The 27,827-nt window shown below is 33.6% G+C and overlaps 3 protein-coding genes across 13 annotated transcripts; all 3 read left to right on the plus strand.

Moving 5' to 3' along the window:
* The first annotated feature begins 208 nt into the window (after window positions 1-208).
* Window positions 209-2,517, plus strand: LOC112721445 (uncharacterized). Its single transcript, XM_025772510.1, has 4 exons — window positions 209-225; window positions 345-538; window positions 741-1,865; window positions 2,012-2,517. The coding sequence occupies exons 1-4, from the start codon at window positions 209-211 to the stop codon at window positions 2,515-2,517; spliced, it is 1,842 nt and encodes a 613-aa protein (XP_025628295.1).
* A 2,103-nt stretch (window positions 2,518-4,620) lies between these two features.
* Window positions 4,621-8,393, plus strand: LOC112722204 (26S proteasome non-ATPase regulatory subunit 6 homolog). Its single transcript, XM_025773181.3, has 8 exons — window positions 4,621-5,133; window positions 5,232-5,346; window positions 6,398-6,488; window positions 6,572-6,717; window positions 6,819-7,038; window positions 7,155-7,263; window positions 7,485-7,653; window positions 8,032-8,393. The coding sequence occupies exons 1-8, from the start codon at window positions 4,998-5,000 to the stop codon at window positions 8,204-8,206; spliced, it is 1,161 nt and encodes a 386-aa protein (XP_025628966.1). The 5' UTR covers window positions 4,621-4,997; the 3' UTR covers window positions 8,207-8,393.
* Window positions 8,394-10,862: 2,469 nt separating this feature from the next.
* Window positions 10,863-17,334, plus strand: LOC112722205 (uncharacterized). 11 transcript variants are annotated; one of them, XM_025773182.3, is made up of 13 exons: window positions 10,863-11,366; window positions 11,461-11,589; window positions 11,836-12,030; window positions 12,450-12,497; window positions 12,581-12,709; window positions 13,534-13,658; window positions 14,380-14,490; window positions 14,799-14,907; window positions 15,177-15,295; window positions 15,799-15,952; window positions 16,600-16,744; window positions 16,918-16,983; window positions 17,066-17,334. In XM_025773182.3, the coding sequence occupies exons 1-12, from the start codon at window positions 11,250-11,252 to the stop codon at window positions 16,977-16,979; spliced, it is 1,443 nt and encodes a 480-aa protein (XP_025628967.1). In that variant the 5' UTR covers window positions 10,863-11,249; the 3' UTR covers window positions 16,980-16,983; window positions 17,066-17,334. The 11 variants fall into 11 exon arrangements, 4 of the variants coding, with proteins under 4 accessions (XP_025628967.1, XP_025628968.1, XP_029146054.1 ...); XR_003812286.2 differs by having other exon boundaries at window positions 10,944-11,366; window positions 16,600-16,824; XR_011867594.1 differs by having other exon boundaries at window positions 10,944-11,366; window positions 16,600-16,824; window positions 17,107-17,334.
* The last annotated feature ends 10,493 nt before the right edge of the window (window positions 17,335-27,827 follow it).

A 27,827-nucleotide genomic window follows, 5' to 3' on the forward strand; every position in this document is an offset into this window, starting at 1 on the left:
AAGAAAAACCCAACAGATGAAGACAAGCATGTCACAATGCGGGAGTTTTTCGCATTTCGAATCCAAGATTGGGGTTCACAAAATGGTGTCCTTTTATAATCCTATCGCTTATTCTAACAGTTCTTAGTTGATGCATTCTCAATAGTTGAAAGTGCTAGGTTGAAATAAATTTACACCCACCAAAGCGATTTTAGAGCTGAGATATACCATGGGCTTCGAGATGCTGTATTCAACGGTGAGACAAATGCTACTTCAAAAGGAAAGAGAATTATACTACCAGCAATATTTACTGGTGGCCCAAGATACATGATACAAAATTCTCAAGATGCTATGGCAATATGCAGATGCGTTAGTTATCCAGATTTATTCATCACTTTTACTTGCAATCCGCAATGGGATGAAATACAACGGTACTGTGTAAAGCATAAAGTCAAACCAGAGGACAGGCCAGATATGGTTTGTAGACTATTCAAAGTAAAACTGGACAAGATGATTAAGGATTTTAGATACAACAAATTATTCGGGGTGACAAAAGCAGGTATGCAACTTAAATACATCTTTCGGATTTTTATTGCTACCATGAAAATACTTCATCATATCTTAGCTTAGTGGTGTTAATACCAATGAGTTTTCGCCATTTTTCTCAGTTATCTATACAATATAATTTCAAAAGCGAGGTCTCCCACACGCACATATACTACTATTCTTGCATGAACAAGATAAATATCCAACTCCGGCAGATATAGACAAAATTATTCGTGCTGAAATTCCGGATCCTAATGTGGACAATGCATATTACGAAGCTGTGAAGACTTTTATGTTCCATGGTCCATGTGGTATTAGCAGGCCAACTTCGCCTTGCATGGATGAAGGGCGTTGCATATGTCATTTCCCTAAGAAGTATAATGAAGTTACCACAGTAGACGAAGATGGTTACCCAATTTATAAGCGTCAAAACAATGGACGCACAGTCGAAGTATCAGGAATTCATCTTGACAATAGGTATGTCGTGCCACATAATAGATTGTTGTTACCAAAGTACCGTGCTCACATTAATGTCGAATGGTGTAACCAGTCAAGATCTATTAAGTATTTATTCAAATATGTAAACAAAGGGAGTGATCGTGTCACAGCCTCCTTTTGCGCAAACTCCACCAATGAAAAATCAACTAAAGAAGTTGATGAAGTGAAAATGTTTTACGATTGCCGATATATATCTCCCTGTGAAGCTGCTTGGAAGATATTTTCCTATGACATTCACTACAAGAATCCATCCATGGAAAGGCTTAGCTTTCATTTTCCAGATCAACAACCTGTTGTCTTTACAGATGACGAATCATTACTTGAGGTAGTTGCAAAGGCGACTATTAAAGAGTCCATGTTTCTAGCTTGGTTTATAGCTAACAAAGAATATGCTATAGCTAGAGAACTAACCTACAATGAGTTTCCAAGCAAGTTTGTTTGGAAATCGTCACCTAGAGATTGGGCACCCAGGAAAAGTCATCAAGTCATTGGAAGGATGATCTTTGTTCCACCATCATATGGTGAGCTCTATTATTTAAGGTTGTTGTTAAATATTGTAAAGGGACCAACAAATTATGCAGACATTCGAACTTACAATGATGTTATTTACTCATCATTTCAAGATGCATGCTATGCACGCGACTTGCTTGATGACGACAAAGAATACGTTGATGCTATTGAGGAAGCAAGTCATTGGGGCTCGGGTCATTATTTGCGAAAGTTGTTTGTGACTCTATTGTGGTCTAACTCAATGGTGCGCCCCGAAGCTGTTTGGGAAAAAACAGCCATGCTATTGAGTAATGGAATTTTGCATGATCATAGAGCCATGTTTGGCCTATATAGTAAGCAAACGATTATAATAAATATCTTTTTAATTAAATTTAAAATCTTTAAAATGTTGCCTATATATTTTTGTTGTCTTTCTTTTATCCATAATCAATTTTTGTGTACAATAGTAAATGACATTTTTACCTTCTCAACATTTCAGATCTAGCTTTGAGTGATGAAGAATTAAAGAATCTAACGTTGATTGAGATCGAGCAAATCTTGAACAGTAACAGAAAAAGCTTACGAGATTACCCGACTATGCCATTTCCATCAGGAGATACTGACCATCTCAGAACCCGAAACAAAATGATCTTTGATGAGTTAAATTATGATCGTATTACATTAGAAAAGCAACACACTGAGTGCCTCTCCAATTTACTGCAGAGCAAAGAAAGGTTTATGATAAGATCATCAACACTGCAGAAAGTCAACATGGACGTGTATTTTTTTTTGTATGGCCACGGAGGTACAGGAAAGACTTTCCTTTGGAAAACTTTAGCTTCGGCACTAAGATCAAAGGGACAAATAGTCTTAACTGTTGCATCTAGCGACATTGCCTCTTTATTGCTACCTAGAGGTCAGACTGCACATTCTAGGTTTGCCATACCATTAACTCCAGATGAGTTCTCAACTTGCAACATCAAGCAAGGAAGTCCGTTAGCATAATTGATTATAACAGCTAAGCTCAAAATTTGGGACGAAGCTCCTATGATGAGCAAATTTTGCTTCGAGGCACTGGATAAGAAAATGAGAGATTTGATGAGGTTCAAATATGATCAGAATCGAAAATTGCCTTTTGGGGGAAAAACAATTGTTTTCAGTGGGGATTTTAGACAAATCTTACCAGTGATCCCAAAACGAACAAGACAAAACATTGTAAATGCGTGTTTAAACTCATCATATCTATGGCAGCATTGTGAAATATTAAAGCTCACTGTAAACATGCGACTACAATGTATGACTACAGATACTCCGGCAGAAGATTTAAAGCAATTTGCTGAATGGATTCTTCAGGTCGGCAATGGAACATCTGAAGGAACATGTGATGGATGCAACATGATTAACATACCTCCTGAATTGCTTATCACTAATTATAATGATCCTATACAGGCAATGATTGAAGCAATCTATTCTGATTACATTGCTGACATAGCTAACGAAAGCTACTTGAAAAGTCGAGCTATTTTAGTTCCTACAATTCATGTTGTAGATGAGGTAAATGATTACATGACTGCAATGAACAACAATCAATGCAGGACCTATGTTAGTTCCAATAAGTCTCTGTCTGAAGGAGGTAACAATGAAATTGAAGGCATCCACACACCATAATTTTTAGCAACACTTAGGTGCTCAGAGCTTCCAAATCATGAATTGAAGCTAAAGGTCAGTTGTCCTGTTATGCTTATCAGAAACATTGATCACTCATCAAGGCTTTGCAACGGTACCAGGTTGATAAATTACAAGACTTGGGGATAAAGTTATCAAGGCAAAGTTGTTGAATTCTAATCACTGTCTTGATAAGCTCTTCATTTCCTAGAATGACATTCACACCATCAAATGTAAGGATACCATTTAGATTTCAAATGAGACAATTTTCTGTTATGCTATCTTATGCAATGACAATAAACAAAAGTCAAGGACAATCGTTGGACCACGTCAGATTGCTACTGGAAAAACCAGTTTTTACACATGGCCAACTTTATGTTGCCATCTCAAGAGTCACAAATAAAAAAGATTTGAAAATTTTAATTGCTCATGATGAAAACACTAGCAATATAGAGAATATTGTTTATCCCAAAGTCTTCAGAAATATATGACAATGGGTTCAACTTGAGGTATTTTTTTCTTTATCTTCTCATTTCTATATACATCCATAGTCCCTTATACAAACCTATTGCTCCAACTTTGATTTATTATCGGCCATGATAATACGTTTGACCAATATTTTTTTCTTTTTGGAATTTATATAATAACCTGTAATTTTCTTATATTATTCTCAATCTTGCAGATCCAGCAACAACACCGACATCTTGAATATTAAATACTACCAATCTTACCACATGACATATCCTATCATTACAGAAGATTAAGACTTACATGACTTATTTTAGATATGTCATTCTAACTATTTTGTTGTACTTCTATTGCATCCTTTTTGTAGTTTTTACACTATTAAAACTCTATTTCATTTTTTGCTACCTATTTCTTTCGTTAGACTCATTCTAAGTGTTCATATTTAATACAAATCAAATCTTAATAAATCAAAATGATAAAAATATATACGAATTATTTTTACATAATATTCAATTCATCATATCCTTAGTTACAGACAAAAATATCTATCGCATAAACTTCATTAGTTTTTCTTTTTCCTTTATAGAAACTCTTTTTAGTTTTTCCAAAATTTTAATAAATTTTTTTACAACATACATAACCTCTTTTACTTTTTATACCAAATAAAATGCAAAATATAAACAGAGATTCATGTCATTATAGTCTGCATCTGTATTGTCTGCGCACCGTGCGGATATCTTTCTAGTTTAGTTAGTTATGTCCATATATTTAAGTGTTAGGTAATTTAATAATGTTAAAAAATTAAATAAATAATGTTAAAGATCTAAATAATTTATTAATATTAAAAAATTAAATAATAATATTAAATACCTAAATAATTTAATTTTTGAAGTATTTCCACCTTAGGAAAGAAAAAAGAAAGTTTTTCTATACCAAATTGGTTATTATATATTTTGTTGAGTGGCCATTTTAGATATTCATATTTGGTTATTAGATTTTAATTTATAAACTTTTAAATTATATGACAAATTAATCTTTAATTTTTTTTTAAAAAATAATTCTTACTTCATATTATCAAAACTTGCAAAAATAATTAATGAGTATCACTCCCAATTTAAGAAACCAGTTTGGAGTTTTACACTATTTTTTAACTTGATAAACGGACCAGAAGATTTTTTTTTTTTTCCTTTTCTTTTGTTAATTTTTAATTTAAATGAAGGAGAATAAATACTAAATAGTAATGAGTAATGACGTTGGTTTAGGGAGAGCTACAATAGTACATAGCATAAGCTGCGTTTTGCATCTGGAAAGAGCAACCGAGTTAGCTGAAGTGTGAAGGAAGCAAAGAAGCCATGGAAGGTCAAGAAGGGTCTCAGCAGCCACAGCTTGTACTCGCCGACAAGCTCTTCCTTCTCCGTCAACCCGATGTCCCTGACATCGAGAAAGTTCGCTTCAAAGACGACGTTTTCTCTTTCGTCAAAGAAAACGGTATTATTCGTAATTCAATTCAATTCCACTTCGATAACCTCTTTCAATCCGGTATTGTTTCTTATTTTGATTGTTTTTATGTAATTTTTGTTTCCCAGATATGGTTCCTTTGTACGAAACCCTAGTGGCTGATTCGGTGTTGGACATGGATCGTGCCCTTTTGGATTCGATGCGTGCTAAGATTGACGATGAGCTCAAGAAGCTTGATGAAAAGTCAGTTCATTTATCTTTCCTCTTCCAATTCTTTATTTGTTTTTAGGGTTTATTGAGAATTTCGGATGCATCGTGTTTGAAATTTGAAATGAGTTAGGGTTTGTGATAAGGGATATTGAGTGGGGTAGTCCTAATTGGTGCTCTTTTGTTTTGCAGTCTAGATTTTGAGGGTTATGAACTAATGTGTTATAATTGTTGGTTACTTTCTTTTTGGGGAAAAAAAGGGCTAGGAGTTTAGGTGAAATTGTTTGATAGAGTATGTAGATTTTGCTCAAACTTATCAAAAGTTAGACTTAAGAGATGTTGCACTTACATGGAGGAAGAACTTCCACAGTTTTGTGAATAGTAAGTAGATTGAAGTCCATTTAGGTAGACCATAAGTGAGCAGAATGAGCATGCATACAAGCTTGTGAATTATAAGTTTAAAATCCAAGTAAGTAGACAATTCGTGAGCAGATTGTGTGTGTGTGTGTGTGTGTGTGTGGTGTGTCCGCGCATGCACTTGCACATTTGTGATTAACATGGCTTTGAAGGGGTCTAATGAGGATTATATGTAACTTAGCAGTATGTCACTTTCTTGCATACTGATAACTACTTCAAGTTTGTCTTTTAATTACCCATCTGGGCTAGTTTGAATTGAACAAATGCATCTGGTAAATTTTGTAAGCGTATTTGATTTTTTGGTTAGTATGTAGTAACAAAGTTCTACTTGATCTTTCATTATTACTTTTATGATTAATATTATTATCATCACTTAGGTTGTTAAGCGCATCTAACTAGTGTGGGGTTGAAAGTTGAATATTTTTGTTAGTTGGATTGCAACTGATGTATGACATACCATTAGAGTTTAGCATGTGGGCAGATTGTTTTGCTTTGCTTTGTGGTTCGCCAGAATGATAATACTTGGATGGAAAGCTAGAGATGACATTACAGAAAGAAAAAGATGTAAAATGCTAAATACCTGGCACTGAAGTTGTTGAAGTTTTGTGATTCTCTGAAATGAAACTATTATATGAAAGCGGCAATTTTAATAACCCTTTCCTCACTTCAGGATTGCTGATGCTGAGGAAAACCTAGGTGAGAGTGAAGTTAGAGAGGCTCACTTGGCAAAATCCTTGTTTTTCATCCGGATTGGTGACAAGGTACGCAGATAACTTAAATTTATTGATCCTTTCCTGTCCTCTGCTGGAATCAAATTTTTATTAAACACTACCTTTTATTCTAGGAGAAAGCCTTGGAACATCTCAAGCTTACAGAAAGCAAGACAGTTGCAGTTGGCCAGAAGATGGATCTGGTGTTTTATACATTGCAGCTTGGTTTCTTTGACATGGATTTTGACCTCATTGCCAAAAGCATTGACAAAGCCAAAAAGTAATCATCTGAACTTACAAGTGTCTGTAGTAATGCTCCCTTTGTTATTTTCTGTTCCGGATTGGTTTTTTAAATTCTAACTTGTTGGACCATATTGACAGCTTGTTTGAAGAAGGTGGTGATTGGGAAAGGAAGAATCGGCTGAAAGTATATGAAGGCCTGTACTGCATGTCCACCCGAAATTTCAAGAAGGCTGCCAAATTGTTTCTGGATTCTATTTCGACCTTTACAACCTATGAACTTTTCCCCTACGACACTTTTATATTTTACACTGTTTTGACAAGCATTATATCGTTGGATAGAGTTTCCTTAAAACAAAAGGTATATTAATTCTATCATCTGTTCTTCTTCTGTTGTTGTGTCTTATGCTGCATTTTGCCTCTTGGTGAGTGCTCTGCATATTCCAAACTATCATAACTTAAAATAATCTATTTCAGGTAGTAGATGCTCCTGAGATCTTGACGGTCATTGGCAAAATCCAATATCTGTCAGAGTTCCTAAACTCCTTGTATGATTGTCGATACAAGTCTTTCTTCTCTGCATTTGGTAAGCATACATTGCCATATCTGACTAATTTGTAGTGATTTATTGAAGTTTTGGTTTGTCACCGTGTTCATGCTAGAAGTCTTGTGATTGATGTGTTATAATTTGAGAATCTGAGGAATTAATCTGATACAGAACTGGGGCTACAAAGTGTTGGCAAATATTTCAGTTATATGCTTGTGGTCCTATGTTCATATTGTAACTACATCGTGAAATCATTTCAGCTGGCCTGACGGAGCAAATTAAGTTGGACCGCTATCTGCATCCACACTTCCGATACTACATGAGGGAGGTCAGAACTGTTGTTTATTCCCAATTTTTGGAATCTTACAAGAGCGTGACAATTGAAGCAATGGCAAAAGCCTTTGGAGTGACCGTGGATTTTATTGATCTGTAAGTGAATACATTTCACGTATTCAATCTTTGGTTTAGTATTGAATTTAATCTAGGGCAAATTACACCGACTCCCTTGTAGATGGTAATTAGGTGATATTGAGCATTACACTTCATTTGTAAAATTATTCGCTAACATTTAGGTTATATCAAAATCAACATTTTTGTAAAACATAACCCAAATTCCTTTATAAAGATGATAGTATGATACTGCCCTCGCTTTCAAGGAGGTTAGTATAGGCATTTCAAAATCAATGGGTAATATCACTTAAATTCTAGGTGGAGGAGGCTAGTGTAATTTATTCTTTAATTGATGGGGGAAAAACAAAGGTTTTCGAAATCTATGCGAGTCAACTCATTGCATTTAATTTGTTTCAGGGAGCTATCTCGATTTATTGCAGCAGGGAAGCTTCATTGTAAGATTGACAAAGTTGCTGGAGTTCTTGAAACTAACCGGCCTGATGCAAAGAATGCTCTTTACCAAGCAACTATTAAGCAAGGGGACTTCCTATTGAACAGGATACAGAAGTTGTCACGCGTCATCGATCTTTAGGCCTTTCATGTGATTCTAAGTTCATATTTATCTGAAATAGTTGAGATATTGAGATTTCAAGGGTATCCCTTTTGATTTTAAATTTTACTAGGTGGGACTTAAGATTTCTGTTGTCTCGTAATTTAAAAATTAATGAACAATCTTGTTTTTGGGAATTCGAGTGTTTCTCGATCCCAATCAGTTTCAATTCATTTTTTATAACTGTTTTAGTTATATTTTATTTCTGATGAAAAAATGTGTGCGCTTGAGTAAGAAGAATAAGGAGCTAATACTAATTTTATACAAATATAGCTAATACTAATTTTATACAAATATATTTTGTCCACATGACAATAAATTGAGTCAACACCTGCACTACCCCTTGAACATCTAACACTTCAAAAACAAACACTTACAAAAGAACTTAAGTAACGCATTTATTGGGCAACACTTTTAACGTATGATAATAATCATCTATAATACGCATTGGGTAATGATATATTCCTTTGAACAATATGTTATTTACATTTCTAATTTCTAAACAACAAAAACTTCCGATATACTCAACAAAATACAATGTATATTATGATGAAAAGAAAAAATAGTGGAGACTGGAGATGAAGATTCACTTTAGTAGAATAGTTAGATACTTATTTAGGAAAATATATCATTTTCTTTTTATTAATTTTTTAAAATAAATTATACAGTCTTTTCATTCTCTTCAAACAAAAATTTCTTCATCATAAAATTATCATAATACAATTATTATTTGTTAATACGATCTTTTCTTATTTTTTTTTCTTCTTCTTTCTTGGACATTCTGTTGAATTGTCCTATTTGTGTGACAAACACATTTTAAAAAGAAAATTGATCAAAGAGAAAAACACATTCAACACGTGTATCTTTGTATTTAACTATATATTAATAAAATATAAAAATATTTTTTGGACATATTTAAACACATCCACATAAAATTACATGTCAATGTGTCAAAATTTATTTTTGATATATATTCTTGAAAATGTATTATTAATATAAAATATCAAGATATTATTATAATTTATCTAAAAATTATATATATTATATTGACATCTAACAAAAGTTTAAAATTTATGTATTGTGCCGTATTCCATATTTATGAAAAGTGTCTGTTTTATAGCTTAAGCACGTTTCTATTTTTTTTTTTCATCTCTTCTTCACGTCTCGTGTTATTTAACAAAATTTTTATATTATTTTTCTAAAAAATTATGTGTTAGTTTTCAGACATTTCTATGTTATATTCAAAGAATTTGATTTTTATATGAATTAGATTAGTTTGAAAAAATTCAACATACAACTTATTAAAATTTGATTGAAGACTTAGATGCAAAAATATTTGTTCATTCAACATTTTTCTTAAATAAAATAGTCAAAAGAATGAACTATAACTTATGAATGTTGCAATTTTGCCAAAGGAAAAATTAAGTTCTTTGTCTCTTCTAAATCGCTTTCTCATTTTAAAAATTTAATAATAGAAAATTTTTAAATTTTGTATCCATTCAATGTATTTAAAATATATAAGACTTTTTTTCAAAGAATATGAATCAAATATTTTCTTTTATAATACTCTTGTCCATATCTAGGTCTTATAAAGCCCAGTCTGTACCGTTTTGGACATGTAGGCTACGTTCAATATTAGGCCCTCTGAAGATTGGCCCAAGGGTGCCAAATTTACCACAAAAGGGTTGGTTCACCTGGGTCAGACTGACCAAGATACAGGTTTCTGAAATCCATACCCGACCTAACGTGCGGAGCAAACTAAGCGCCTGTTTCACTACTTCGGTTACCACCTCTAAGTAGTAACCACTCTGAATATGAGGAGGCTAACTTCGCACGCTATAAAAAAGTAACTGCCCATGATCTTTAGGAGTCACTTCCAAAGAATGACTCAGTCTAACATTTGTACTTTATAAATACCTCCTTCACATAGATATTTTTTTCAATCTAATTTTTATTCAAAAAGTCTGCTAAAATTTTTGCTAACTTAATTATTAAAGTCTCTTGTAAATATTTTCCATCAGCATCCAAGAGAAAATGTCAGACAAATCACTACTCTTAAAACACATATTAATAAATTTAAAATAGGCATATGTCTCCCTTTTTTACTGAGAAATCTCGAGTTTGGACCTCGTCTAATACAAGTTTAATAAAAAAAAATATTTTTGTGTGTGTGAATGTAGGGTGTGTAAGTATAATGGTTAGAATTGAGAATTGTCCAATCCACGGACTTAAAAAAAAAAAAGCTAAACATAAATAAAACAAAGTCAAAGTAAAAGCAAAATAATAAGAGATGATGAAAACAATAGGTCAATAGTCCCATGGACAGCACAACTAGAATTATCCGCCTGAATCTCATGTGAAGCAATTAAGTTCCTTTGAAAAAATAGTACAGCACTAATAACTTCACCTGTTTCATTAGTTACTTCTTGATGCTTAACAGTCATTTATAAAAAATCCAAGTTTTAGGCAGCAATGTATGGTCCCCTAATCCAAGCAATCTATGACTATGTATTGTACTCATAGATTTCCTTTTAGAAGATGCATAACTATTTATTTAATTTAAAATATCTTTTTGAAAAATATGTAATAAATAAATAGTTGTGTATATAATTTATGAAATGTGAAGCACGCATAAATCATGCTAACGAAGCACAGAAGAATATTTCCCTAATCCACTCTAGGAGCCCCACATAGCCAAGAGTGAGAAGAAAAGAAAAGAAGGGAAAAGAAAGAAAGAGCACCCACCACCAGTTTATCCTAGTAAGTGATGAGTGAAGGTGACATAACGTGCAACCTATAACAACATCCAAACGCTTCTGAATCACAAAAACAAAAAGCCTTGCAACCCAAATATGGCATGCCACTGACATACATTGAGATATCTCAATTTGTGTTCGAGCTGCCATTCTCTGATACCGTATGCTTATACAGTATACTATACAAGAACAACGTATTATAATTATATACATATATGCAGCAGAAGAGAAGAGAAGAGAAGAGAAATAGTTAGTTAAGTGAGTGAGTGATGTTTCCCCCTGTAGATATCAACGACATAAGAGAGAAGCTCTCCTACCAGTTTCGCCCTTTGCAACGGTCCTTCCAATTCTGGGTTCGAGCCATTGATATCTACACTGGTTACAAGGTCTCTCTCTCTCTCTCTATGTGTGTGTGTGTGTGTGTGTGTAGCGTAGTCTACTTGTTTATTCATTGAATTGCGCGTGGTTTTGAATTGGTAGGTGTTTCAAGTGAAAGTGAATTTCGAGAGGGATGTGCAGAAGCGAGAAGCATTGTGGGAAAGGCAGCACGAGCTCGCTGCTGACAAGGTTTACGCCATGTGTGCCGACCTCGGTGGTTTCTTCCTCAAGGTTTTCTTTCCCCTTTTAGATTATTTTCTCAATCACATTTTAGTTACTGTGAATAGTTGTATTTTAGTTTGGATTTCGCATTTTTGTTCAATTGGTTTACATTGTCCTTGGAAAAATTATGGACCAGCTTTGAATTTTTGGCTTATTTTTATGACTTGCATTTTCAGCTGGTGTTTTTTAGTTTTGATTATGATTGGTGTGCTCATGATGATGTATCTTTGATTTGAACATAAAATTGTGGAACAGATCGCACAAATTTTAGGGAAGCCTGACCTAGCCCCGGCTGCGTGGGTGAGAAGGCTTGTCACGCTGTGTGATCAGGCTCCTGCGACCCCATTTCAAACTGTAAAGTTGATGCTGGAGAATGAGCTGGGACAGGGTATTGACGATGTGTTTGATAGATTTGATATGGAACCCCTTGGTTCTGCTTCGATTGCTCAGGTCGGTGTGAAATTTCTGTTCTGCTGTCTCAGCAATGCCCTCAAGAACACATGCTTATGCTTCTGATTTTGCTGATATATATTAGGATATCAGTAACGGATTGTTATTTATGATCCTCTCAACATTTGTTAGATTTTTTCTTGATACTTGCTGTTAGGTTACTCATGCATGTTTTATGTTGAATCACTGTGTTTTATCTTGGAATTTAAAGAAGTCCTGTTGCGTGCTATTTCTTAAAAATTTTCCCTCTTACGCATGTTTATTCTTTAAGGGTGGGCCTTAGAGTAATGTTATGGTTGTTATGCCAAAGCAATTCATTCTGTTTGGTGATAACTCGGAATAAGTATATTTTTGACAGACCTATATTCTTATGAACATTCATTTCCATGTTTCTGACAAATCCATTTTTCTCGTACTAGGTTCATAAAGCAAGACTGAGAGGGGATAAAAGTGATGTTGTTGTCAAGGTAATTGAGGTGGATAAGTGATTGGTCTTGTGACCTCATGACACCACTAAACTTCTGATTCTGATTTCTTTAGCATATAATAGGTTCAACATCCTGGCGTTCAGGATCTGATGATGACAGATCTCCGTAACTTGCAAGCTTTCGCCCTGTACATGCAAAAGACAGATATCAAATTTGATCTATATTCGGTGACAAAGGAAATGGAAAAACAGGTGCCTGTTATTTGCTTGCTAGATTTGTTCGTTAGCTTTATTATACTACATGGATTATTTGATAATTAATGCCTGCCTTTTTTTCCCCTATTTTGTTTTATTGGTTTGTTATTTAGTAGGATTCTTATCAAAGGACAGAACTTACTCGCATTTTTCCCCAGTTGCCGATTAAATAGAAGTTCCTATTAAGAATAAACTTTATTAGGTACTTTTATTATATAGAAAGCGATTGATGGATGGGTTGTGTATGCAATTCATAATAGAAGCATGCTGGGGAGTATATTATATAATCGAGTGGTTAGGAAGTTTCTGTCATATCTGACTTCATGCAGCTTATTTGTTTCTTGTACTCTTGAATGAGTCATATATCAGCAACTTTTATCCAAATACAATATATTATCACTCTCACCAGTAGCATTTTGTGATTAAATCTCGACTGAGTGTTTATGCTAGAGTGAAGTTCGTTGAACTGTTGACAACTTCTTGAACTTAAATCTGACATAACTTGGTTAAAAATATTAGTTGGATAGTGTTACTAATGAGATTTATGAACGAAAAACCAGTGCACTACTTAGCTGGATCTTATTTGTTTTTGCTGCATATATTAACAAGGATACATATTACTTTTCATTAGAAATCTTTGCAAGCTTCTCTTCAGTTAACATGTAAATTTTATGTAGACCACTTTTTTTTTTTTTTTTGTTTTTTTTTTTTTTTTTTTTGTAGTTTCTTTATCTCACTTGTAGTAACTCAGTGATGTTAATGTTAAGGTTCTTCCCACAACCTACTATGACTTGTTCTAATGAAAACTTGAGACATTCTAGATTGGCTATGAATTTGATTTCAAGAGGGAAGCTGCTGCGATGGAATGTATTAGAAAGTTCTTGTATCAAAATAACAGAAGGGCTCCTGTTTTGGTTCCACGGGTAATACGAGATATGGTTACTAGGTATGTTATGCAGCAAAAAGGATTTTAGATAATCTGCTTCGAAATATTAATAATGAACTAGATTGGTAACTTATTGTATTATTTTGAAGAGATGTCACCCCTATATTGTTTTCAAATGTCTTGGTGCTTGCAGCATTAACTTATGTTATCTAATAAAAATGAGTTTTTGAGGTAAACTAGCTTTTCTGATTGGACAAATTAAGTAATATTATGTAGACAAAACCCTACGTATTATTCACAGCACTTTCCTGCACCCTATATAGTTCTAACTGCCTCATTCCCTTTGCTAACTTAGCTGTGTTGTTCACAAATATTATCCTCCCACTATTCCTTATTGCTATCTGTCTATTTCTCCATTTTCCCTTTCTTGCTGCACTATGATAACATAGGTTTCTTACACATTAACAATAAAATAATATAAGAGTTTGAATGTTAGAGCACTAATATTTTGTGCATATAGTTGTTGTGAGGATTGTGCTTTGAGAATCAATCACAGTAAATTTTAAGGTTGCTATACCATGCATGGTATGTTATGAACTGCCTCTTTGTTGTTAAAAACTAGGATGAAGTGAAAAGAACAACGAACATAAGAAATCCCGTACAGCAAAATAGTTGCTGTTACATATTTGATAATCGTCAAATGACCAAGAAAGCTATGATCCATGCGTATTTTGTTAGTGTTAACTTCTTTTGGTTATGTTATGCTTCCTTGATTGTACAGGAGGGTACTAGTGATGGAGTTTATTGATGGGATTCCAATAATGAACCTTGGTGATGAAATAGCAAAGAGAGGCATAAACCCTCGTGGTAGGGCAGCAGCAGCAGCAAAGCAGTAAGCTTCTCAGTTATCCTATATGAATTCACTATATCACAATATTGCCTCAAATAGTACTTATATATAACCTAAATTCTGAATTTTGATATTCTTGTCACTTGTTCAACTTTGAATATATTTCATTCATGTCCAGAATTTTTGGGAGGATATAGATGAGAGAATCAGGAGCATAGAGGGGATGGTGAAGTTTTAATAAATAGGAACATTAACTCTTCTTCTTAGAGATTCTGAATGTGGATAATTCTTCATTCTGATGCACGTAGTTCTATGCATATCACACTATTAACTATACTGTAAAAGTGCAGGAAGATTCTTCAAAGCTTGACTCTAGCTTATGGTCAAATGATATTGAAAAGTGGATTCTTCCATGCAGATCCTCACCCAGGAAATATCCTGATTTGTAAAGGATCAGAGGCAAGTCAGCTGCCATATATGTATATATATTCTTGTATGTTCTTAAATGTTTCTTTATCCAAATATGCTCATATCTTTGAAATGTGATCTTTCTAGTTAAAATAGTCACTTTCTTTCATTAAGTACAAACTCAACCAATTCGACCTTCATCAAGATATTAAATATGGAAATGACTTCTGTATGATATTGAAAATTAGTTTCAATACTTGATGACCTAATATAAATGTTTATCTTGCAACTTCCCTAATGTTTGTATTTCCTGTAGTCAGGTTGGCTTGCTGGACTATGGGCAGGTGAAGGATCTCCCAGAACCATTGAGGCTTGGTTATGCTAATCTAGTTCTTGCAATTGCTGATGGTGACCAATTAAGAGCTGCAGAAAGCTATAGGTATTGAAGTATATATTTAAGTCTCATCTACTGTTGTTTGTTGAAAATAAGAACATATGAACACAAGATAATGAGTTTGATAAGCCTTGATATGTGGAGTATGAAGCACAAAAGTGAGATAGATAAGATAGGGGGAAAGGAAGTAATTAATTCCTTGTTAGTAAAATCAGATTTGATGACCCTAACTAGTCTTTTTATTGAGAAAATTTCTAAAGTTCTGTCATCATGCAAAGTTAAAAGAAACTGTCACTTGAATCTCAATTTAGCTCAACAAAATTGAAGGTAAAAACACTCGAATGAAATCCTGATTGGTCCAAATTGTGGTAGATTTTTATCACAAGATCATGTCCATGACATTTTATATGCTTTGGCACATACAGAGATCATTGTAGGACAGATGTCTCTTTTTAAGTTAACATCCTGATTTTGAAATGAAAATGTCAACAATTTATGTTATGTTCAATTTTGTTGATCTAAATACTCGTTTTAATATTACTTTATAGGGAGCTTGGTATAGAAACCATTAGCAATTGTGAAAATGAGCAACAAGAATTGTTTAGACTAGCAACGACGATGTTTGATACAAAATTGCCTCCTGGGGTCACAATGCTGCAACCTTTCTCAGAGGAGTCTTCAATAAAGAAAATCGGGGTTCAAGTATGTTTTCGAGTCCAAATATTTAGTTGTTTGTTCCTCCTTATGTATTAGTAAGAATGCTACTAAATTCGTGTGTCTGCTTTTATTGTGAGAAACAATTTGGTTTTATTAATCAGGGTAAGGTCACTGTATAAACATGTCAGATAATTTGATTACACTAGTCTAAGGAGAGATGAAGCTTTAGAAGCCGGATTTAGAGCCATTAGTTTGAGATGCAGCAGGTGTCAGTTATTGATAAAAATAAAACTTAATTCCAGGATGACTAAAGTTTAAAGGGAAAATGGGGGCAAATTTTAATGGGTTTTAGGCAGGACCAAAAAATCCTGGTTGGCTAGCTCCTTGCATGATGAGTCTTTTTTCCTTTGTATAGATCATAATGTCATATCTTTGAATGTTACACTATGTACGAGATGGAAAATTCCAATCCTTTTATAATGTTGGTGGCAAAATCTTTTTCAGTTTTTAGTTCCTGGTCGTTAAATTTGGGAGAATATGTTGGCAGTGAATCAAATTATTAAAAGATGATGTAACATATATATAACTGACATTTATTGTAACAGAACAAGGTGGAGATAACTTCTTAATATTCTATGCTTCTACTTTCCCTAACTAAATTTTCTAAAATTGTTTGTGGCTGGTTATGCTAGTCTTTCCCAGAAGAACTGTTTTCGGTACTTCGGACGGTGCATCTATTGAGGGGACTTAGTGTTGGACTGGGAATCAATTATTCTTGTGCAGAACAGTGGCGACCCATTGCAGAAGAAGCTTTATTTCAGGCGGGAAGACTTCAAGGTGTCACCATAAGACTTCAAGCTTTATTAACGCTTTGAAAAATAGATGGCAATAAACATTGTGCAGTCCTTACATCTTTGGTTGTTTCTGTTGTTTCTTTTGTGAATTTTAGATGTCCCAACATCCCGCTAAACCAGCTAATATCTGATTCCAAGCTCTTGACTTTCTTACAGGCAAGGATGTTAAGCCCAGGCCTAAAAAACGCCGTTCGTGGAGATTATTTTCGAGAGGCTAAATAGGTAGGTTTTGATCAAAGTTACTTGCATCTTCTTTCTTGGTAAATTGGCCAATTATTTAAGTTCAATTTTTCATATTTCACAGTTGACATTGATGGTTACCGATGATCCGTATTTTTTCATTAGGATTTTGGGTGGCGGTACCTTGCAGGTTCTTTTAGATTTTTTTTTTTTTAATTTTTGGATTGTGCCGTTTTCTTCTATTTCTTTATTTTTTTTGTTAAAATTTTTACAAGATTAACTCCATCACGATTTATTTATAGTCTGCTCTCTCTGTCTCAAAATAATCAATGTATATGATTACAATTTATCATAATAAGATTTTGTGGTGCCTTGGAGGGTATTCTTTTAAAATTTGTTATTTTGGAATTGTACATTTTATTTTCATGGGATTAATTGCATCAACATCCATCTATAATTTACTCTATTTGAAATAGTTGTACATTGACCAAATTGGTGCATTCATAGCAAACTAAGAGAGTAATATAGTTCCTCAACACGGTGTATATGTGATGGAAGGCACCATCTCAAACGGGAGGAGGGAGCCTGTTATTGAGGAAGTTCCCTAACAATGAGGTCTTGGGGAGTGTCTTTTATACACCCTCTGCTATGATGACACGACTGATTCCTCCAAACAGTGACCGGATTTAGAAATTTTAAGCTGTGGGACAAATATATAATATACTAGTATTTTTATTCGTAATAATATTAGGAGAATATAAAATTTTTAAAATTACGTCGATTTTGTCCTGACATTATAGATTATAGTTCAAAAGATTTATAAAATTAAATTACTTTTACAAAAAAGTCGTAGGGAACAAAAGTCTCATCGACTAAGAAGATCAGAATCTCCGTAGATAAAAAAAATCAAATAATAAGATTTTTAGTTATTATTTTCATGTGAAAGAGTTTAATTTTTTTACTAATAATTAATTTTAACATTTGTTATCTAAACTTTGAAAGAATTTAACGTGTGTGCTTTTATATTTATTTAGGTGTTAAATCTGTTGCACAAATAGAAGTAATTAATTTTTATGGTTGCTATTTAAAAATAATATTTTTTTTCTATGTATATAAAAATATAATTAAATATTAGCATAAAAAAATTTATATTGATAGTTATAAAATTAATTCAATTATTTTTTTTAAAAAAAATTGAATATTGATTCTAACTTTTAATCACAACATTAGTATTTTTTCTAAATTATATGTAATAAATATTTGAAAAGGAAAAGAATTAAAAATATAAATTAAAAAGAAAAGTAGTAAAATTTTAAATTTAAATAAAAAGTATGCATATAATAATATCTTTTAAGAAAGTATAAGGAGCCAATGGAATATCTGTACAATGTGCACAATGGAGGTTTAGGGAGTATTAGAGATATAACCATTAGTGTTACCTTTTTCCATCAGTGTAAGCTTTTGGGATGAGTGGTATCATGACATGGTATTAGAGCTCTAGATCCGAAAGGTCAAGAGTTTGATCCTTGGTGAACCCCAAAATCAGTTTAAGCTTTTGGGATGAGTGGTTTTATGACATGAGATGTTTATTATCCCTAGTACTCGAATGATTATTCTGGATATTATGGGTGATGTTCATTTTGTAACTCATATAGCCCATACACATTATACAAATATTCCATTGGCTCTCTAGCAAAACTCACTTTTATTTGAATTATATTATGTTGTTGATTTTATTTTTTGTAGAAAAGAAAGATAGAGAAAAATAGAGAATGAGAGAAAATATAAAGAAAAATAAAGAAGAAGAATGAGAGGGAGTTTGTCAATTTTGAAAGATTTTTTTATTTTAATTGTAATAAAAAATATCTAATGACATTTTGATTTGTCAAAATTACTAATATAAATTATAAATTATATATAGAGTGGGAAGGATAGAGAGAAATAGAAAAGGGAGAGAGGTAGATAAGAGAATTTAAGAAGGGAGTATATGAATTTTGGAAGGAAATGTTTCATCTCAATTTTAATAAGCGAGTGTCATGTGACACGTTTTGGTTATTAAATTAGTTAGTAATATATAAATATATAATATAGCTATATTTCTATTTTAATATTTTAATTTTAATTTAATTTGAATGCAATTCGAGAATGTGATGTTGCATTTGATTGTCAAATTTGTAATTAGTCATTAATAATGATATATAGGAGAGATAAAGTAGTGAAGGAATGAAAGAGATAGAGAAAAGAAAGAAGGAGGAGGGAAGAACTCTTCAATTTTGAAAAAAATATTTAATTTCAATTGCAGTGAAAAATGACATGTGACACATTTTAGTTGTAAAATTAGTAATATATAATAGATAAGAAGGTTAAATCACTAATTCCGTATCCGAATTATCAAAATGTGGATAAAAATGACCTCCACTTTTATTAATCACAAAAATATTCTCAAAATATTTTAAAATACAATAAAAATATCTAATGTTAAATATATATTTTCAAAAAGTGTTTTAAAAATTAGATTTTGATGTAATTTTTTATAAATATCATTAAAAAATAAGACTATTTTAAAATATTTAACATTATTAATGTATCAAAATTAAACTCTAATAATAATAATAACGACAACAAAAAATAACGACAACAACAACAAAATTAGTCGGATAGATAGATAGATAGAAGTACTAAATGCTTTATTATTTTAACTCATTTTTAAATAATTTGTAATCTAATTTATATTTGAGAATAAATTATCAAAATATAAATATAGGGCAAAATTCTTCAATTTACTAGTAAATATTAATGTTTAGTAAAAAACAAAATCAAGAATATGAATTTTAACTAATTTAATCTTTTAATTAAATAATATTCTATTTTTATTAAATTAATTTAATATATATTGTACTTTAAGATAAAATTTAATAAAAAACTTATTATTGTGAGAGATTAAATTTAATAAAATAATTTTTTTACACAAAAGTTAATAAGATCATTTTTAACTTTATATGGAGACAAATATAATTTTATAATGGCATAAATATATATACATATATACTTTTTAACACTTTAAAAATGGAAGTGGGGTATTTTCTCCTACAAAGTTATGTATATTGTAAGAACTTAACGTTAATACCGGTTTAAAATAATAATATAACTGTCCGAAATAGAATCGAAAATCTAGAAATATTAATTAGAAAATTTAACGGTGAGATTTGCATTTAGTAGATTTTTTCGAGTGGAAAAATATAATTTTCTGTAGAAAATTGCTTAAAAACACGTACCAGTAAATTAGTCGGCAGTACCGACTTAAGTCTGTCCGATACTGCGTGAGAGAAAAATAAACGGTAGATAAGCTTAGAAAAATATTTAGAATTGAAAACTGGGCACTAATTCTAAGGATTTTGGCCCGAAGTTAGACCAAAAGAACTTAAAACGCAAACGAGTTGGACAAGTTAGGTCCAAGCGCAACATATAAATACACTAACTTAATGAGCATTCAGATGATAACACAGTAACACACACAAACAAAGAAATGGGTGCTGAACTTGTGAAGAGAAGAAGAAAACCCTTTCTACTATTTATCCTCCTGCTTCAATTGCTCATAACTTGAGTTACAGTGCTTCGATTTGTGTGCTATTTGCGGCCATGCGAAACTCTCGCCGAGCTCATCGATTCTATCCAAATAAAGTGGTAAGAATCTCGAAATCTATACTCCAGTTTTTTGCCCTAACAATTTCGCATTTTTTGGTTTTGTTTTTGAATAAATTTTGTGATTTTGGTTGTTTAGGGGTGATCTAGCATTGGAATATTATTGAGTTTTGCCCCTAATACCAGTGGGTAAGGTAAGTCTCTTTGAAACCCTTGTGGTTTGATATTTTGGTTAGCCCTAGTATTGATTTTGGTATTTTATATTATGTTAGATTGAGGTTTGTGATTATTGGAGTTGTTTTGACTACTTGGAGCATTGAGATTGAGTTTGGAGCTTTTGGATTAAGCTTGGTGGTATTGTTTCAATGTTTTGAGTGTGTTGTGAATCGACCAAGGTATGATTTTGGTTTTCTTTAGGTAATATGTAATGTTTCGTGAAACTTAGGCTAGTGGCCTCTACGATAGGACTGGATTGTATGTTGTGGTTGATTGAATGTGTGTATGTGTGGTGGATTTGTCTTGGAGGTTGGATATGAGTATGTGTAGGAAGGTGATAATGATGATAACTATTAAGTATTAAGTTTGGTTGAATAAAATGGTGAATATTGATGTTGATTATGAATGATGATGAAGAATATGGATTTTTATGATGAGGGAGTGATAATAATTGTGAATATGAAAATTAGGTGAGATTATATTTGAATATTGAGAATGTTTGGGTTTTGTTGACTTATGAGTGGAAAAGATGGAAATTGAGCAAAATAGGTGTTGGAATGGATGAAAGGTGACTGAGGATTAATAGTTATGAGTGGTAGTGTGTTGATGTTGATTATGGTTGAGGAATGCGGGTAAGGATTTTAAGTTGTTTTTGGTATTGTTCGGGTTGTGAATAAATTGGTTTGGAATTGAGAGAATTGGTATTTTTGAGGTTTTGGCGAATTGGGTAAATCCTTGTTGTTAATCGAATTCGACGGACCATAACTTGAGCCTCGGATTGTGGATTTGAGTAAAATTTATTTCAAATTAAAGATAATTTTAAGAGCTTTAAAACGGTTTAAAAATTTAGGAAATTGGAGTTTTGTAGAGTAAGTTATGGACATCAGAATTTAGGTGTAAAAAATTGAATTTGGCTAAGTTGTAGAAAACTAGAATCTCTGGTTTGTGTGCCCACGCACACAACCCGTGCGCACGCGCGGAACAAAGCGAGGGTTGCAACTCGTGCGTACGCACGAGAGGGTGTGCGCACGCACATCCTGAGAAATTGGTAAGTTATGCATACGCACAAAATCATGCGTATGCACAGGTCGGGAAAGCCTTCTGGTAGGGGTGTGCATGGGTTGGGTGAAACCGGGTTTGATGTGACCCAAACCCGACCCGAAATATATACCGAACCTATTTATTAGACCCTAACCCGGCCCTAGACCCGATGAAACCTATACACTTTCGGGCCACGATTATACCGGGTAAAAACCGGATGAAAACTGGGCCGTTAACATTACATTACCTTGATACCTTCTTATAAGCTAGCATGTGAAAATATCCAAATTTCCAAGACTCCAACCATTATTTGACATGGTAAAATTCACTTAGAAAAATATAACAAGAACCAACTCTTCTCTAAAATTAAAGCATATCCATAATCAAATACTAATATTGTCTAATAACACTAAATATTTAAATCAATATAAATAACACAATATTATGCATTAGTCTAAAATCTTATGCATTTTAAACATAAAATATTAACTTATAGTCTTATAATAACTGATAACATAAAATATTAAGGTTTACAATACTTAAATTCCACATAAGAATAGCCATCATCCATCACTAATAACACAAAATATTAATTGTGTATGATGACTGGGCCACCGGACCGACTTCGGGTGACCCGAGCCATGGCCCGTATCTGACCCGAAATAATGACCGGGTCTATTTTTGAGATCCTTACCCGGTCCTAGACCCGGTGAAATCACATCAAAATAGCCCCTAAAATGTTCGGGGCCGGGCCGAGTCTTTGGGCCGGGCCGGGCCATGCACACCTCTACCTTTTGGTGCGTGCGTACGCATACACACCATGCGTACACACAAACCATATTTTTCACAAAAATATCTGTTTTTAATTATTTTACCTTCCCGACAAGCTTGTAAACTTTCGTGATGCTTGTTTAAGACCTCTCAGCTAGCGTTTAGGCTTTGAATTAAAGGAGAACACAACGAGTGAATTAAAAAGGGAATTAGTTATGAGTTTGGAGTCGGTGACTTAGGTTTTGGGAGACGGGTGGATGAAATTAGTGAGAGTTGAGTTGTGAAGTAGTACATTGATGATAAGTTGGGAATGGAGTGAGAATATGAATTGAGAACTGATGATGGTTTTGATGAGTTTGGGACCTGGAATGCCGATACGGAGTATATATTAATGATATACTGAAATTTCGTAAGCCGACATAGGGTTTGTGGCAGTCTCCCGCCTATGATTGGATATTTTGGTAAGTTACTATGGGCCTCGGACAAGGAAGGTGGTGAATCCCACTTGTCGAGGTAGCAACACCGGCGTAGGGGCCGTGGCTATCTCCCGTCTATGTGCAGATGTAAGGACTGTGGCAGTCTCCCGCTCACATAACCTCTTCTGCCGCAAGAGTGAACTCGGGCACTATAACCCGAAAGAGTGTGCCTGGAACTATATCCAGGGGGCGCAAGAAAAAGTTCTGGACATTATACACTAAGAAGTGCCAAGAAAGAGTGTGTCTGACACCATATCTAGGGCGTGGCAGGATAGGTTGGCGAAAACTGTGAGACAGCGATGACTAATATTAGGCAGAAATTCCTTAAGTTAGATTACCTTATTTATGGTTAATTTGTATATATATTTTGTTAAGATTGAATATCTATATTGGTGTGAAATTCTATGATTGCCTTTTGTTTCCCAGAACCTTATATCTTATCTATTGGGCACTGTTACCATACTGAGAACTTCCGGTTCTCATACCATATGTTGTTGTTGTTTATCAGATGCAAGTCGCAACCCACCTCGGCGAGTTGCAGATTGGTGACATTACAGAGGATGGCTTCCCTTTATTTTGATTTTGTTTTACTTTTATTGTAGTATTCACTCATCTTTTGTATATATGACTTTGTTGCCTTAGAGGCTTTATTTCTAAAAACTTTGAGAGATAGGATATTGCTGTTTTAAACAAAAAACTCTGTTGTATCAGGTTTAAACTAGTTGACCTAAACTTCGCGGATCGCTACTAGTTCCCTTTTGTATTTTGTATATATAACTTGTTCTTATTATCTATTACCATGTATATCCTAGAGCTGTTTGCAAGGTTTATATATATATATATATATATATATATATATATATATATATCCTTCTTTGTCCTTTTCGTGCCAATGCGTTTAGTTATCATGTGTGAACGCTTCGCGCTTTGTAATTCCACTTTATGCGACTTTGAGCTTTTATTCCTTCATCGGGTTTATATATATATATATATATATATTGTGGCACTTTGTTATCTTTTGCTTTACGGCTAGAAGTAAGGCTTAGGGTGATAGGGTATTACATTTAGTAGTATCAAAGCGGTTCTTCCTCGTGAGTCTGAGGGATGGACCGATTGTGCTTCGTTGCATACTTTGGGTCATTTTTCTTTCGTGCTATTTAGGATATCTGTTTGATATGCATAGCACGCTTATTTGTGAGTACTTTTGGGATAATTGAAGCTTTGAGCTTGACATATTGAGACTGATCACCTTGATATCGCTTGTTTGGTGTGGATAAAAGACCCAAATGGTGCCTGATGACAAGTCATCTTATGCTAACTTTTCAAGCATTTTTCACTTGTTTCATTAGGTTTTATGCACTTTCTTGCACAATAAGTAAGTGATTTAGAGTGGATTTTCATGATTATATTAAATCAATCAACCATCATTTATTTGACACAAAATCATAGGGTTTAAGCTAGAATTAGTTGATTTTATGAATGAATTAGAAACTTTGTGAATTTAGTGATACTTTGACATGTTTGTGTGGTTGCTTGCAGGTGAAGAAATGATGAAGAAAAGAAAGAACCAGGAAAGCGTTGCTTTACCAAAGCGTGGCAATTCATTAAGGCAACGCTAAGCTTGGAAACAACGACCAGCATCCAAGGCTGGCGCTCAATTAAGTGAGCACTATGCTCACTCTAGTGAGCATTTGCATGCTCTTCAGCAAAGGAAGCAAGGCCAAGACAAGGCTGGTGCTCAATTAAGTGAGCGCTATGCTCACTCTAGTGAGCATTGTCGCGCATCAAACTAAGGAAGGCAAGGAGCACTCAAATGGTGCTCAAAGAAGTGAGCACTATGCTCAAAAGAAGTGAGCATTTTCGAGCTCTCAACTAAGTAAATAAAGGAAGCGCATCATGCAAAAAGGGGTTCACCAAGGCTCGAAGGGGGAAGCACGCATCAACACTAGACATAGCGCTCATTATTTGAGCGCAGTGCTCACTTAGTGAGCGCTAGTGAGCATGCTTCACCAAGGAAAGTGAGCACAATGCTCATAAAACCGAGCGGAGCACTCCCCTGGGAGCTAAACCATGCCTCCAACTCAATTGAACCAAAGCCAAACCGGACCCATGCCTCCACTTCAATTGAACCAACGCCAAACCGGACCTATCCTTCTTCAAATCCATTTCTCATTCAAGGCCAACTTTGAAAAGCCCACTCCAAGCTTTGAAGACCAAAATAGAAAATGTATATATATGAGTTAATTTGATTTGTAAAGGAACCTTTTGCTCAATTTTTAGTTTTACCTTTAGCTCACTTTTTAATTTTCACTTTGGAATTTTCCTTTGGGATTTGGGAATTGGATTTGGTTTTTTTTCTGCATTTTCTTTTCTTCTGCAACTTTCACTATCTGTTCTTGGAACTGGAATTGAGATTGAAGAGCTCCATTGATTCTAAGTTTGAGAATCATCTTTTACCTCTCTTCTCAATTGTTCTAAGAATTGGATCTGAGTTTAGTTTTCTGTTTTCAATTTCTTTCATCTGTAACTTCTACTTTTCTGTTTTGGATTTTTGGATTGAGATTGAGGAATTCTATTGAATTTGGATCTGAGTTTCTTTTGCTGTTTTAAATTTCATTTTCTTCTACAATTTATTTTCTGGTTGATCTAGAGAGTAATTGAGAGTTAGATCTGCTTTCTAACCTCATTGCTCTTCTTCGATCTTCAATTTCTCTTTAAGGATTTCGTAATTGACTCAAATTCTCTTGCTGTTTTATTTCTTGAAGAAATTTTCCATTTCTGTTCCTGCTAAATTGAGATCAAGATCTGAAGTCCTGCATCTCAGAGCTTTCTGATTTACTTTAGTTTGCAATTCCTTGTTCAATTCCAAATCCCAGCACCCAAATCCTTTTACTCTTCAAGCAATTTACATTTCTCAGCAATTTAGATTCAGCAAATTTATATTTCTTGCACTTTAAGTTTCAGCTATTTATTTTTCTTGCAATTTAAGTTTCAGTTCATTTACTTTCTTGCACTCTAAGTTTCATGCAATTTAATCTTTCTGCTCCTTCAGATTCAGTCAATTTACCCTCTGCACTCTATTTTTCTGCTTAATTTACATTCTGCACTTCTATTTACTTGCAATTTAGCTTCTGTCATTCAAAATCACTCAATTCATCATCTGTTCGCTTAACTAAATTCATCACCTAACTAAAATTGCTCAATCCATCAATCCCTGTGGGATCGACCTCACTCTTGTGAGTAATTACTACTTGATGCGACCCGGTACACTTGCCGGTGAGTTTTGGTGTGGAATTTGATTTCCACCCATCAGTGCCTCACAGGCAAGGTCGACCACGTACATGAGGAGAGAGTGAGGGTAATCAGTCAGCTGACAACCATGCCGAGTTTATGGCAGCAATGACTAACCTAGCCAATGCGTTGCAAGCTCAACATATTTCAGAAAACCAGTTCGTGGAGTTTGCGGCATATCAGTTGTTGGGAGAGGTTCAACATTGGTGGTAGGGGGAGTGCCGACTGATGCAGCTACAGAATGAGGATGAATGCTTTTGGGGTTTTTAATTAGGATTTTCAATTTCTAACCGGTATTGAACCTTGTTGAAAATGTTTTAAAGCCTAGAATGATTTTGAAATTTGTTTAGAACTCTTGGTTTAAATGATATGGTCCAAAAGAAAAGTGAGTTCTATGATTTTATTAATTTGTGGAATTGGTTTATAATTTAACTTATCCAATGTGATTTTTTTATTGATTCAAATTAAGAAGCTATGATTTAAGATTTTTAAAAAAATTTAAGAAAAAGAGATTGGTTGTTTTCCCCTAAAGTCTTGAGATTCTTCCATTGAGTTTTATTAATAATAATGATTTAAAGTGATTAATTTAAGAAAAAATAATTTTTGAGTCTTTTGAAAAAGGTTTAACATTGAGCTGGTTTAGATTGAACTTGTTTTAAAGGTTTAGGAAAATGTTACAAAAGCAGTATTTATTTTAAAGGAAGATGATTTGAGAAAAAATAGGAAAGGAAAATTTTTATTCGATGTAGCGGAGTAATATGGATTTTAATGACAAACGATCAGAGTGACGTAACAGAAGGCATGTGGGAACTCGAATCTGAGATGGAGATAGGCTATCGACGTTGGTTTACAAACGATTCGAATTTTGGGGATAAAATTCCTAATTAGGAGGGGAGAATGTAAGAACAGAACGTTAATACCTGTTTAAAATAATAATTTAACTGCGCAAAATAGGTTCAAAAATCTAGAAATATTAATTAAAAAATTTAATGACGAGATTTGCATTCAGTATATTTTTCCGAGTGGAAACATGTCATTTTTTGTAGAAAATTACGTAAAAATGCATACCAGTGATTTAGCTGGCAGTTCCGGCTTAAGTCTGTCTGGTACTGCATGAGAGAAAAATAAAACAATAGATAAGCTTAGGAAAATATTTAGAATTAAAAACCAGGCACTAATTCTAAAGGTTTTCACTCAAAGTTGGGCCAAATGAACCTAAAACGCAAAATGAGTTGGACTGGACCCTAGTTGGGCCCAAGCCCAACATATAAATACACTAACTTAACGAGCATTCAGCTCACAACATACACACACACACAAAGAAAGAGGCGCTGAACTTGTAAAGAGAAGAAGAAAACCCTTTCTACTATTTATCATACTCCTTCTTCATTGAATGTGTGTATGTGTATTATGTGTAGTGGATTTGTCTTGGAGGTTGGATATAAGTAT

This window comes from Arachis hypogaea, chromosome 11 (assembly GCF_003086295.3).
Source record: "Arachis hypogaea cultivar Tifrunner chromosome 11, arahy.Tifrunner.gnm2.J5K5, whole genome shotgun sequence".
Classification (NCBI taxonomy): Eukaryota; Viridiplantae; Streptophyta; class Magnoliopsida; order Fabales; family Fabaceae; genus Arachis; species Arachis hypogaea.